The sequence below is a fragment of the Maniola hyperantus genome, chromosome 7 (genome assembly GCF_902806685.2).
Source record: "Maniola hyperantus chromosome 7, iAphHyp1.2, whole genome shotgun sequence".
In the NCBI taxonomy this organism is placed as follows: domain Eukaryota; kingdom Metazoa; phylum Arthropoda; class Insecta; order Lepidoptera; family Nymphalidae; genus Maniola; species Maniola hyperantus.
This window is the reverse complement of record NC_048542.1, coordinates 14,100,092-14,113,652: the sequence shown is the minus strand read 5'-3', so window position 1 is coordinate 14,113,652 and position 13,561 is coordinate 14,100,092. Positions and strand designations below refer to the sequence as shown.

General features: G+C 34.8%; 2 protein-coding genes across 2 annotated transcripts in view; both read right to left on the bottom strand.

Moving 5' to 3' along the window:
• LOC117983874 (protein Wnt-5b-like) overlaps nt 1-13,561 on the bottom strand; it is a 48,357-nt gene that overhangs the window by 18,019 nt on the left and 16,777 nt on the right. The window lies entirely within an intron of this gene.
• LOC117983872 (cytochrome P450 6B5-like) overlaps nt 10,464-13,561 on the bottom strand; it is a 66,519-nt gene continuing 63,421 nt past the window's right edge. Inside the window, exon 2 of the mRNA XM_069499979.1 lies at nt 10,464-13,212. Coding sequence (XP_069356080.1) covers nt 11,707-13,197 — 1,491 coding nt within the window. The 5' untranslated portion in view covers nt 13,198-13,212 and the 3' untranslated portion in view covers nt 10,464-11,706. The remainder of the gene's footprint in view (nt 13,213-13,561) is intronic.

The following is a 13,561-nucleotide window of genomic DNA, read 5'->3' as shown; positions in this document are numbered from 1 at the left end:
TATTGGAAAAACATAACTGATTAGTATCTTCCATATATCGTGATTGTGAAGTTGAAGCCGTAATGCCTTTGACTCTTTAACTTCAGCTTCACGAATCGTTGTCCCACACCGCCAGCGGTTATGGTAGGGTAACCTCCGTATCCATCCACGTAGTTGTCCTTTACATAAATCGCTTTTATATAGGCGAAGTTATGTTGCCCTTCTTCTGGGTACTCTATTATACTGCTCCTCACTATTAAGGGAAATCCATATTTGCATTCGTTGGATTTGTAGATAATAACGTCACCATACGTTGCTTGCCCTATAACCAAATCATGGCTTTGGCAGGAAACTAAGGCAAGTACACACAAAAAGGAGAAAATCGTAAAGTCTCGCATTTTGGCAGCGTTCGTTCGTTTCACAGTTTAACACTGATGCTCTAATTAAATTTGTGTTGTGTTATATATTAAATGATGGTATTATGCAACAGTGAAATAATATTAGCCGTTATTAATATTTTAGGGATAATAATTATTTAAAAGTGAAAGTATTTGTACGGCAAGTTTAAAACCATTTTCATCGAGGATTTTCAAATTGAAACACTAAACTTGAATTTTTTTAAACCATAAAATTCTGAAGAAAAATGGAATATTTCACGACTGAAATCTGATCATTCGTTGTAGAATATATTTTTTGCATTATCTGTTCTGGAATAAGTAACATCCCATAGTATATAATCGTATTAGACGTTTTGGCATCGACGATTTATATAGTTAAGATAGTAAGGGAAGTTATTGTTTAAGAAGGGAGGTGTGACATATGTAAACCTCTTTCACATCGCCCACTATGAAATACATTTCCATCCGCTCGCAGTATGATGCCTGTTCCCACTCACGACATCGAATTTCCCTAATTTCCTGGGAGAAACCATCTTCACTTAATTTTCCATCTAGTCGCCACTATAAAATAATTTATTTGTTATTTTAAGACAATGACATTGTTCTCTTTTTTCTAAACTCTGAAAGAGGTTTACATATGTCACACGTATAGTTCAAGTTTAAAGTAAAACTGATTTTATTGACTCAGTAGGTAAGTGATGCATTAACAACATCCAAGTTAGTAGTAATATAAACTGAGGTCAATAGATTAAGTATATAAAGGTCAATGACTGTTATCTCACATGATAACACTATTCTCATTATAAACAGCTACTAATATTTTTGTATGAGTCAAATATTAAGATAAATAAAATTATGCGTATATTAAAATTTCAAGGCTATTCGAGGGGATGTGTACTAAAAAGTGAATTTCATAAAAAATCATCTACTTTAAATCATGTCATAAGAAATTTTAAACTGCATATTTTGACGCCTTATATAACGCTAGTTAAAAACGCGACAAAAATTGTGCTAGAGTTGTTGTAAGCTGTTCTGAAATTGCAACTGTTCGAGAGCAGGTGATGCGCACTCAATCATAACAATAAGAAGATCATCCTGCAGACTGTTGTTATGTCCAAAGAACAAATTGTTCCAAAGTCGAAACATTGCGTTGTATCTTTGAATTTGTGTAAACATTATAGTGCACCGTAGAGAAAACTTCATTAGCGCGACTCAAGATGAATGGCAAGAGATTGAAAACCCTGTGACGCTATTTTGTTTGTTTTAAATTACCCTTAATCCCTGTGGATCCCTTCGTATGCGTTCGAGTAGCGTCCTTTAATGCCTCTATGTGGGGACCACCACACAATATCCTCCAGAAGCGAAGCTGTACTATATTTTGCTAATTCATAAGTATGAGCATACGTGCTGCTCAGACAATGAGGTGCGTTCTAGCGTTCTTTCGTTCGATTAGTTTCTTTGCGGCATAGGGCCCTATTTCAAAAGTCCGTTTAGATGCTTCGCTTCCTGCATTGTTTCTGAATTTTCTTAGTCTGTATTAGTACATCTAAGTCCGAAGTAAATATTTCAAAAGAACAACCGCCGACTCAGTAGAAAGAGAATTCCAAACTAGTGTTATATTATAACCATTTATAATATGGGTACCTTAAAGTCAAGAGTGAATAGGCATCTTCTAGGTAAGCGCGCTCCATCTAAGGCTGCATCATCACTTGCCACCGGGTCTAATTGCAGCCAAGCGCTAGTCTATAAATAAAATAAAAAACACTTGAAAACTCTAAAGCACTTTAACTTTCACAAAACTTTTATTTTTATACAATATCTTTCTATATTTTCTACTAGCTGCCCTGGCGAACTTCGTTCCGCCTAACAGTCGATTCAAATTTTTTAAATTTTTGTCTCCGTAAGAACCATCCTCGTACTTCAAGGAATATTATTAAAAAAATTAGCGAAATCGGTTCAGCTGTTCTCGAGATTTGCGATGAGCAACACATTTAGTGATTCATTTTTATATTATAGATTTACGATGTGTTGCATAAAGCCGTCTACCCGTGCAAACAAAAGGACTCTATCTTATTATCCATCACGATCAGGACATATCGCATGACGCAGTTTTCAGTGTCACCTTAAAATGAACAAACACACATTATGGCTATTTACAGTCTTTCATGAAGATTCCATGGCATTGTTCTATGGAAAAAGGTATGCATATTGCATAATGCAGGCACCAGGTAGTAGGTATAGGTGTAGGAGTTGCATATACTTACACGTGTAACTAGGATAGCCGAAAGTTACAAGAGCCATTCAGTCAAGAGTTTAAAGCCCTGGACAGGTACAGCGCGGCGCGGCGTGGCGGTGACGGTAGCGTTACATGAACACATTAATATCTGTGAACTGTCTTCTATGTGATCCCAATCATAGTAAAATTCGAAAAAATTATATCTTCTAGGGGCTAGGCCTAGCATTCTCTCGGTCTTAACAGTTAGTATTTTGGTCGTTTATATATTATTACTTCGTCCGCATGGAATTAGGTTTGTTAAAAATCTTTGATTTTCCGGGATAAAAAGTAGCCTATGTCACTCTCCATGTCTTTATCTATAGGCATGCAAAAAATCACGTCAATACGTTGCACCGTTGCGACGTGATTGAAGGACAAACCAACAAACTAACAAACTAACAAACCAACAAACCAATAAATCAACAAACCAACAAACAACCACACTTTCGCATTTATAATAAGGGTACTGATATTTACATATTTATTTTTTATTTGTACCAAAAACAATTACAGTAAAGAGAAAAGGGAACAAAAGTAGACAAGGAAGCACTTATCTCTGTGAGAGATCTCTACCAGTGACCCTTGGTAGTGCGAAAGGTTGTAAGGGAGTAGAATAGGTACAAAAAGAAGATTATATTATGTATAATATAATATGAAAGTATAAAAGTATAAGATAATATAGGTAAAAATGCTTTTAAATAACAATAGTAATCAATTTGGAAAGCTATTTATTATGGGTTATATAGGTTTTAAATAAATTTTATATACTTATAGGTTTTTAAAATTGAACTTTTTGATTTTCCGGGATAAAAAGTAGCCCATGTATATATCTATATATCTATGCAAAAAAATCACTTTCGTTGCTCCCATCGATGTATACTCCGTTGCAGTCCGTGATTGAAGGACAAACCAATAAACAAAAAAAAACACATTTTCGCATTCATAATATGGTTAGTGATAAGATACCTATCGATAACAAAATATGCAGGTTCATCCCTGAGCTAGTAAAAACGGGAGTTCCCATTTTCTTTAGAGATGAACGTGATCTTCTCTACTCAGTGCACGTAATCTTGGAAATACAAACAAAGCACTAGATTTTGACGGTTAAAGTACGACTGGGCAGTGCCTATAAATGCATTTCTTTAGAGTTTTTTTTGGGTCTCCGTACCCCAAAAGGCAAAAACAAGATCACTTTGTTGTCTGTCTATCTGTCTGTCTGTCGTGTCTGTCAAGAAACCTAGAGGGTACTTCCCGTTGACCTAGAATCATGTTTGGCAGGTAGGTAGGTCTTATAGCACACATAAGGGGGAAAATAGAAAACCGTGATTTAACCAACCAATTACAAAAAATAATTAATATGTGTTCATGAATTAAATTTTTAATCAAGTGTGATATTATATGAAAGGGCTTGAACTGTACATTCTAAAAAAAGATTTTTATTTATTTTTATACGTATCAGTTTTTAATTTATCATGCAAAATGTCGAAAGAATACGTCTGTAGTACGGAATCCTCAGTACGAAAATTATTTTGGCGTAGACATCCGCTAAGAATGACATCCGCGGACGAAGTCGCGTGAACTCAGCTAGTGATTATTCTAATTTAGCTCATCGCTCTTAGTAATCATAATCATAATCATTTATTTATTTTGCTCAGATATGGTAAGTACATGTATATTATTTACATGGGGTCTTAAAAATTAGGTAATTAGTCACATATCCTGCCAAGCATGGCGTGCAAAATTAATTGAACCCAGCATCTCATTTCACCGTCTGAAAATATTGTTATGTCATCATGTCAAAGTTATCAATAATTCAAATGTCTATTTCTATGCATTATTTAAAATTTGTCATTAAAAAAGTCATCAACACTATAATAGTTTTTATGTAGTAAAAAATAAAAAGATGTCAGGTTCATTCCATAGCTGTGTGCTGGTAAATGGTTATGTACGGAACCTATAGAAAATAGTAGGTATTCAACGATGACAGATCACCGACATTATGACTTGGAAGGAAAACAAATCCCCTCGTGACAAAAGGAAACGTAGCAAAATTTTCCTCATGTGATCTCATCGCGGGGTCTCATTTCAAGGTGGCGTTGTATTTCGGGGTCTTTCTTTACTTGTTTACCTATTTGTAACTATTTACATATTTATCAAATGTTTAATAAATATAATAGGATAGATAGGAACTAGGTCAGTATATCTAAATATACTACAACTAATAATTAAAAAATCCGGCCAAGTGCGAGTCAGTCCAAGTGCGAGAGGGTTCCGTACTACAGTCGTATTTTTTCGACATTTTGCACGATAAATCAAAAACTTCACGATTTAAAAATCTGTTTTAGAATGTTAAGGTAAAAAAGCCCTTTTATATGATTCCCCTTTTGGTATAGTTATCTTACTTTGAAAATTGAAAATATTAATTATTATTTGTTAACGAACACTTTTAATTTTTTTTGGTGATGTAACTATAAATTCATGGTTTTCGGATTTATTCCTTTACTTGTGCTTTTTAATAAATAAAACTACATAAGTAAGTACAAAATATTTAATTTATAATTTTATTTAAATAAAATTAACTTACAAAAAAGGTTATTTCTAATATTTTCTAGCATACTGGGTATCAGCGTACATGGGAGCTATATAACCACCCTTACTATGATACCTCTCATTTGGATTCTCAGCGAACACCTCAACTTCGAATCTATAGCCTCTCAAAATCGAGGGACTTTTCAATCCAACTGTAACACTTTTCCCGCCCACACCTCCGCTCTCAATAAACGCTTCACCATCTTTATATTCACGTAAATCGGTCACAAACACAGCTGTAATGATTTCATTATTGGGCGCATTCACTATTATATCATCAGTCCTTTTCCACAAAGCAGGGTTCGCCTCTTTTATTTCACTGTAAATTTTTCTTGAATTTGATGACGTAAATCCTAATCGGATATCGTTTGCTGCCACTACACTCAAATATAAAGCAAGTAAAGTGAATATTTTCGGGAACATGATGAAAAATATCTTCAAAACTTGATAAGCAAAAGACAAATGGTATTTGATATACAGTCAGTGGCTTATATACAATGTTGGAGAATATGAATATGGTGGTATGAGATCATGGTATTGTCAACAATAAAGATCTCTTTTTAGATGTTATTGTAGCAATGGATCTAATTTTACGCGTCACTGACACGTACACTCATACTACTGTGATATAGTATGTGCCTATGAGATTGCTTATGAGAATAACATAGTCCTTGTAAGAGGACTAGCTTATTCCCGCGACTTCGTCTACGTGGACTACACAAATTTCAAACCCCTATTTCACCCCCTTAGGTGTTGAATTTTCAAAAATCCCATCTTAGCGGATGTCTACGTCATAATAGCTATTTGCATGCCAAATTTTAGCCCGATCCGTTCAGTAATTTGAGCTGTGCGTTGATAGATCAGTCAGTCAGCCGGTCACCTTTTTCTTTTACATATTATTTAGATATTACAACTCTATATTGACCATCGAAAACATAAAGACGTAACCCGTTGCCAATTGTGCTCAAAGAAAAGTTTTTTTTTTTTTGGGTTTAACATAAAATGTGATAGGTGCAAGTATTTCTAATGTTTGCATCATCTAACTAAAACTGTGATAGTCTTAATAAGCCCACTTACACCAAAGCTGTGTACATCATCATCAACATGATCAACCCATTACCGGCTCACTACAGAACGCGGGTCTCCTCTCAGAGTGAGAAGGGTGACTGTGTACATACTTACTTAAATTTTGTTCATGTTAATTTGTGGTTTGCTAAACTAGTAGTTTTGCTCTATACGATGTAGGGTACAAATTATTTAATTTATATAATCAAATTTATGTTTAAATAGTGACTGTGATGAAAAAGTCACACATAATATTATTCAATAATTTCTTTTTGAAGTAAGTTTTTATGATACTAACAGACAGACATGTAGTAATATTTTCTATATAGGTAGGTAGTATTATTAATTAGCACCTAAAGCCATTCATAGAATATAAAGATTTCACGGCCAACTACTTAATATTTACATAACATATTAAGGCTTCTATATGTTTATGATCATCTTCAACATATTCGCTGCCAAGTTTAGAATATAAAGACGTGTCATTATCCAAAATGTCTAAAATTTTATTATCTTCTTCACTTACAGTGTTTTTATTCATAGTATCTTCGTTTGGCCACGATTTATTCCTCGGCTACCCAGATCTGAGTTCAAAAATGATATACAATAAGGTTCATCAGCAAAATCCAGCTATATGGGTGAGATCGGAAACCTTTACAGTGAACTGTTCACAAAATGAAGTGATCAACGCAATCAAAATAATGGATCTGAGGGACGATAAATGGGGAGAAGCGTACATAAAAGAAGGTGGAATCGGTCAGATGTATGTGACAATTGAGTTGGACAGTCCCACTATTTTCCGTGGTTACAATTTTCTCGTCGAAGTATACGCGATAGAAACTGGTTACTTTAAGCAGACTCACGGGAAGTGATTTTACACGTGTCTATTATTTTTTGATTAGTGAAATTGATTTTACCATTAAAGTTGTACCTAAGTATCTGTTTTTTTTTATTAAAAACTCGTTTTGTTATTAAGAAACTATTTTTATAAAATAAAATTTTATTAAGTACATAAAGTTGTTTTGTATGTCATAGTTCACCTACTTACCTACCTCATTGCAGTTTTTATTTCTTATTCTGATGAGTTTCATTTTTGCTAGATTAGGGGTTATAAATTCATAAAATAATTATATTATTTTTTATGTACACCGACAGAGGTAATGTCTTTCGTTAAATCTTTATGAATAAAATAATTAAGTAGGTAGGTACCCTAGTTCATAACATTTTCTTTTTGTTTTATGATTTTTTTATTTTACTGACCGTCGTTAGAAATTGAGCTCTTTGTATATTTTAAAATACTTAATTTGAATCTTTATTTATTAAGTGCATGTTAATAGCAGTTACATGTGGTTATACATCAAATAATAATTAATTATACCTGTTATAAAAGTTATTAACGTAAATCTATGCATAATATTTTAAGCATGATGTTTACGTTCCATATAAGTTTGTCCTTGTCATTATTGAGTTGAGGTGGTGATGAATCAGTGATTAACTAGCTTATACCTGCGACTTCATCCGCGTGAACTACACAAATTTCAAACCCCTATTTTACCCCCTTAGGGGTTGATTTTTCAACAATCCCTTCTTAGCGGATGTCTACGTCATAATAGCTATCTGCATGCCCAGCCCGATCCGTCCAGTAGTTTGAGCTGTGCATTGATTGATTAGTCAGTCAATTACCTTTTCCTTTTAATTATTTAAGACTATACTTACCTACTCTAAACTAGGAGGAGCTTGTGACTTTCCTCGTGTACCTGATTTTAATCTATTAAATCAAAAGGTCATACAAGATGGAAAGCTGGTAGATCTATGATCTGTCACCTCCGACTCCGAGTCTTGAGACGTTTGTTAGTTAACAATTACAAAAGAATACACCTAATGAACTTTGTCAAATCTTTTTTCTTTGCCTATTCAGAAGTTTTGACGCAGCTCTGGAAACTTTTGAATACCTACCTATACCTATCACTGTCACTCTACATAGGCTCTTAACTATTTCCATGCCACAGATCTGTGCAAAAAATCACATCGACTCATGCTCAGTTGCGATGTGATTAAAAAACAAACCAAGAAATAAACATACGTTCGCATCTTAAATATATGTAGTGTATAAGTAGTCATAGTAAGAAAAACAACAACATGTATGTACAAAAGTGTAGGTATTTAATTACACATAAAATGTCGAATCACAAAATAATCAGTTCACGCCACCATGCTCTACATGACTGTATCTAGAAAACACTTCATTATAACACACCACAAATCGAAATCACGCATATATTTCTATGAGGTACTTATAACCGGAACCTCTTGCACTTTTCAGCTTAATATTTACAAATGGGAATCCAATTCCTCCTCTATTAATGGCAGGTTCAGCCAATCCATTCTCAAGGTCTTTAATAGCTATCCCTTTAATCTTCTGGTCACCGACTGGGTATTCGAAGTATACTTCTTGCTCTCTCTTTATGAAGGGTATGGAGGAAGCTTCGATTTCCTTTTCGTACACTTTCCTCACCACGCCAGAATAGTCGCTGATTTGACCAACTATCACGGACTTTGAGCTAACTATAGCTATGAATGCACAGAATAAAAGTATTCTTAGAAACATCTTGATGTGTCCAGTTCACTTGACTTGAGGTAATGTAATAAAGTAGTTTAACAACCAACAGTCACATTGTGAGTGTGTGAAACATTATTTGTCTAGTGTGAGTGAGATTGAAAGGTCAAAATGTGTGCGTAATGTAGTTTACCAGAGCGATAAGACTGCGGTTATATGGTCGTTAGAAATGTTTAAGACGAATGAGTTAATTAGTGAAAATTTCATAAATCATTTAAATTTCACTTTGTATGGGACCCATCAACCAAATCAACTGTTCCTTACCAAATATATAATAGACTACCTGCTTCCATTCCATGTAAATGTTCTGGACTAAACTTTATCGACTAATATTCACTCAACAAAATTTTAAAAGGAAAATTTAAAATTTCGTTTATCAATGGATCACTTCGTTGTCAGTCTGTCTGTCTGTCTGTCTGTCAAGTTTATAGGATACTTTCCGTTGACTTAGAATCATGAAATTTGGCAGGTAGGTAGGTCTTATAGCAAATGTAAAGGGAAAAATCCGAAAAACGTGAACTCAGAAATAAGTAGTTTGCAACCCAGAATCTCAGTTTTTAAAAAACCGAAATCCTCGTGGGCGCATTCTACTTAGTTGTTTATAATGTTAAGTAGCTAAGTAACTTTTCGACTGACCTTCGGAATGAATGTAATATATTTACCACAAAATATTTAAAATAGTACGAAGTATGGATATGGATAGGGATAGTATGGCCACAGTATAAAGAAACTATCCTCTGGCCAAAAACGATCAAGTTTGCAGCGAACTTGTCACGGCGCCGAGGCCTCCAGTAAACTTGACGGTGTATGGCTATCAGTGTGCATGATGTCATGCACACTTGGCTCAGTTGACTGGACGCACCGCTTCAAGTCCGCTGCAAACTTGATCGTGTATTGCCAGTGTAAATAGACCCTATGTAAACCCAGCGCTTCATGTTAAATACACACTGGCCGTCAAGTACTATCACAACAGGCAGCCCGATCGCTAGAGGTCACTGGCGTCGAGCCATTTGCTAAATTAACCGAATATCGCTCGTAGCTCGTCCAGATAAGGGCCTTTGTGTCCAAATCAATCTGTTTAATGCACTAGATCAAAGCTTCTTGTTATATTAGTACTAACCAAACCATCTAGGGTAGATTCCTAAATCACTCTACTTAATAGAAATTATTCCGTCAATACTTGGGGTATAAGTCCCGCAAATTGCTATTGCGCTGGAACCATGTCTCATTAACATCGATATGACGTCATTTTGACGTCAGCCGAAATAAAAATATACCAACTTCAGTCTAGTGCTGACGTCACTAAATTAGCAATTTGCGGGACTTATAACAAAACACGGGCAGCGTTTTTTTCTCTAGACCCAGTCCCATAAGTACAATACTGCAATCATCTCGTGGTAAGTCTAAAATGTAAACGGGCTAACCTAGAAGTGTAGGTATGGCAATTTTTCCCTTTATCAGCTTCTACATGGTATGGTAGGTACCGAAATGCTTGTCGCTTTGTACTTTATCGGTAGGGTACGGGTAATAACACAACATAAACTCTAACTTATTTAATGTCAACGTACACTTCATTTTTATTAATTCAACTTTTGAAAGTAAATAAATGTAATTTTTCTCTATTTTTAAGCTTCATCTGGAGTATAAACTAATTTCATCTTATCTTTTGATGGTTTCTCTGAGTTATCTTTTGACACTTCATCAGGTTTTTCTTGTGTATCTTTGGAGGGTTCTTCCGGGTTCAGCGATTTACCTTTGAGTTCGTCAGCTTTATCTGATTTATCTTTTGACGAATCTTTTGACACTTCATCAGGTTTTTCTGGTGTATCTTTGGAGGGTTCTTCCGGGTTTAGCGATTTACCTTTGGGTTCATCGACTTTATCTGATTTATCTTTTGACGAATCTTTTGACACTTCATCAGGTTTTTCTGGTGTATCTTTGGAGGGTTCTTCCGGGTTTAGCGATTTGCCTTTGGTTTCATCGACTTTATCTGATTTATCTTTCGATGAATCTTCTGATTTTGATAATGGTTCACCAAGCTTACCATAAACATCAATGATGAACTTGAATCCCGTACCACGCTCTCCAATCAACTCAATCTTTACTTTATTCTCACCAATACCGCCAGACAAGACAAAACTACGGCCATCTCCCTGAAGATCTTGAATCACTATAGCTGTTATAACACCATCCTTTATATTTATTGTACCTCTGCTAATTTCGGTTACGTCTGGTTTCGGTGTTTTTTTCGAACTTTTGATGGTAGAGGAGCTTTCCTTCAGAAACATTACCTAAAGTCACATTTTTAGCCGAAACAATGCTCGCGAGGAGCAAGAAGAGAAAAAATTTTGGGTGCCATATTAGTTTCTGAATGTAATATCGCTTACGATATAATATGTATTTCATGGATTTTATATTATTGAGAATATTCCAAAATCCTTAATGTATTTATATACTTCTAATGATTTAACTAATTTAAAGTAGATAAGTTGTTGCGGTTTGAAGATACCTAACGTAATTTAGAGATCGAAGAACTCTTATAACACAGGAGGTTAAATTTAAAAAAAAACATGCTGCAGTCACACAATATTAACTATTCATAATTTCAGAAAGAAACAAACCTAATAACTTACTTAAATTAAAATTGGAAAAACCTTCCTATTATTCGCTCTTATAAAGTTTTATGATAATTAAAAAGTACTTGTATGTATCTAAAATACATAATCACTAATTATTATTAAGCAAATGTATATCAAATGTAGAATAAAACAACGATTATTTATTTATTGCCTTGGGATAAGTTCAATATCTACATTGGTTATTTTAACTTGAAAGAGTTCCTTGCGATGTTTAAGGCCACCCTCTAATATAATTGTATTAACAGAAAAGTTGCGCAGTAACTGTATCAGACCCGATTTTGCCTGCAATTGCGCAAATCTCATACCCACACAGTTCCTGTTGCCTTTACCAAATGGCATGTAAGTTATGTCCAACATATTATTTTTGTTTTCTGCCGAAAATCTTTCTGGATTGAATACTTCAGGATCTGGATGATATTTTGGATCGTGGTGTAATTCGTAAATAGGTAGCGTTATATTGGTTCCTTTATCAACTTTGATATTTCCAGTAGGTAAAACTGTATCTTTAACACATTTTCTAGATAAAAAACCAATAGAAGGATTTAGTCTCATTGCCTCACACGTTACCATATCTAGATATTCCATATTAGCGACAACATCGTACGAAATGTCGTTCCCGTATTTATCAAATGCTTCATCGATTTCTTTTTGAAGACGCTGCTGAACTTCTGTGTGTTTACCTACCTCCATTAACGTAGCTAACATTGCAGAAGCAGTAGGTTCCACTCCTGCGATGAGGAAAAAGAACGCTTGAGCTGCAAGTAACTCATCTGTTGGTTCCAACTCTAACCCTGAATCCGTATCTTTCATCATCCCTTGCTTTTGTAAAGAGACACAAATATCTGCGAAGTCATACTTCTTAACATTTTCGACCTTACGTTGATGGATAACCTGCTTAACTGCTGTGATAAAAAAGTTTTCAAACTCTTTAAATATTTGGAGATCAAGTATTTTAAATAAAGATTCACTTAAACTTGCAATAGCGAACTTGACGTTGCGTTTCAAGCTTGCGCTTGTTGCTTGTCTAGCAATATCCAGGAAAGGAGAGTCAAAAACTGATTTCGTGGTAACTCCGAATACTGAAGCACAGATAGCTGCACTGCAAAATGTTGATAGAGTATTAAACGTGTCTCCTTTCATAAATTTAGGGTTGTCCTTGAGGTAATGAACGAAGTCTTGTGCACTTTTATCCATGATGTAGTACATGCTCTTTAGTTTTGCTGATGTGAAGAGCGGTGACATGCTTTGTCGAACCAACTTCCATTTTGGGCCGTTCAAGAACAGAATGTTACCGGCAAGAAGGTCGCCTTGATTCGGATCGAAGCCTCTGTGACTGAATGAATTGAAATCTGATGTCAGCACATGTTGAATGTTACGAGGGTCTCGTATATACAGTGACGGTGTGACAATAGATCCAATCCCAACTGCAGGCTCATTAGGATACTCCTTGTATATATCATAAAAAAGTTCGAAAAGCGCTCGACGCTTAGTCAGGAAATCCCAAAACACTCCCATAACTTTGTTTTTGCTGTAGAAGGTAACACCACGTCTTCTCCAGTAGTTTTCATTGTAAATACCGTTTATGTAAGTTAAAGCTAATACAGTAATGCAAATCAAAAGTAGTACTGGCAACATTTTTACACGTCTGTTCTGAACGCAGTAAATGAAAACATTGGTTTTAATTTTATGTAGTAGATATTTATCTATACTAATATTATAAAGAGATAAAGTTTGTAAGTTTGTTTGTAGGGGTTCATCTCTGGAACTACTGAACCGATTTAGAAAATTCTTTCACCAGAAGAAAGCGACATTATTTTTGAGTGACATGGGCTATATTTAACTTTCCAAAAATTAGAGATCCCTACGAAAATTGTTATAAGCTACCCGTGCGAAACTGGGATGGGTCGTTAGTATAGTAACTTATATTACTTAATTGCTCTGTTATTTCAGTTATTTCTAATCTGTTAAAGTTCATGCGTCACCATTATCAGGCATCAAT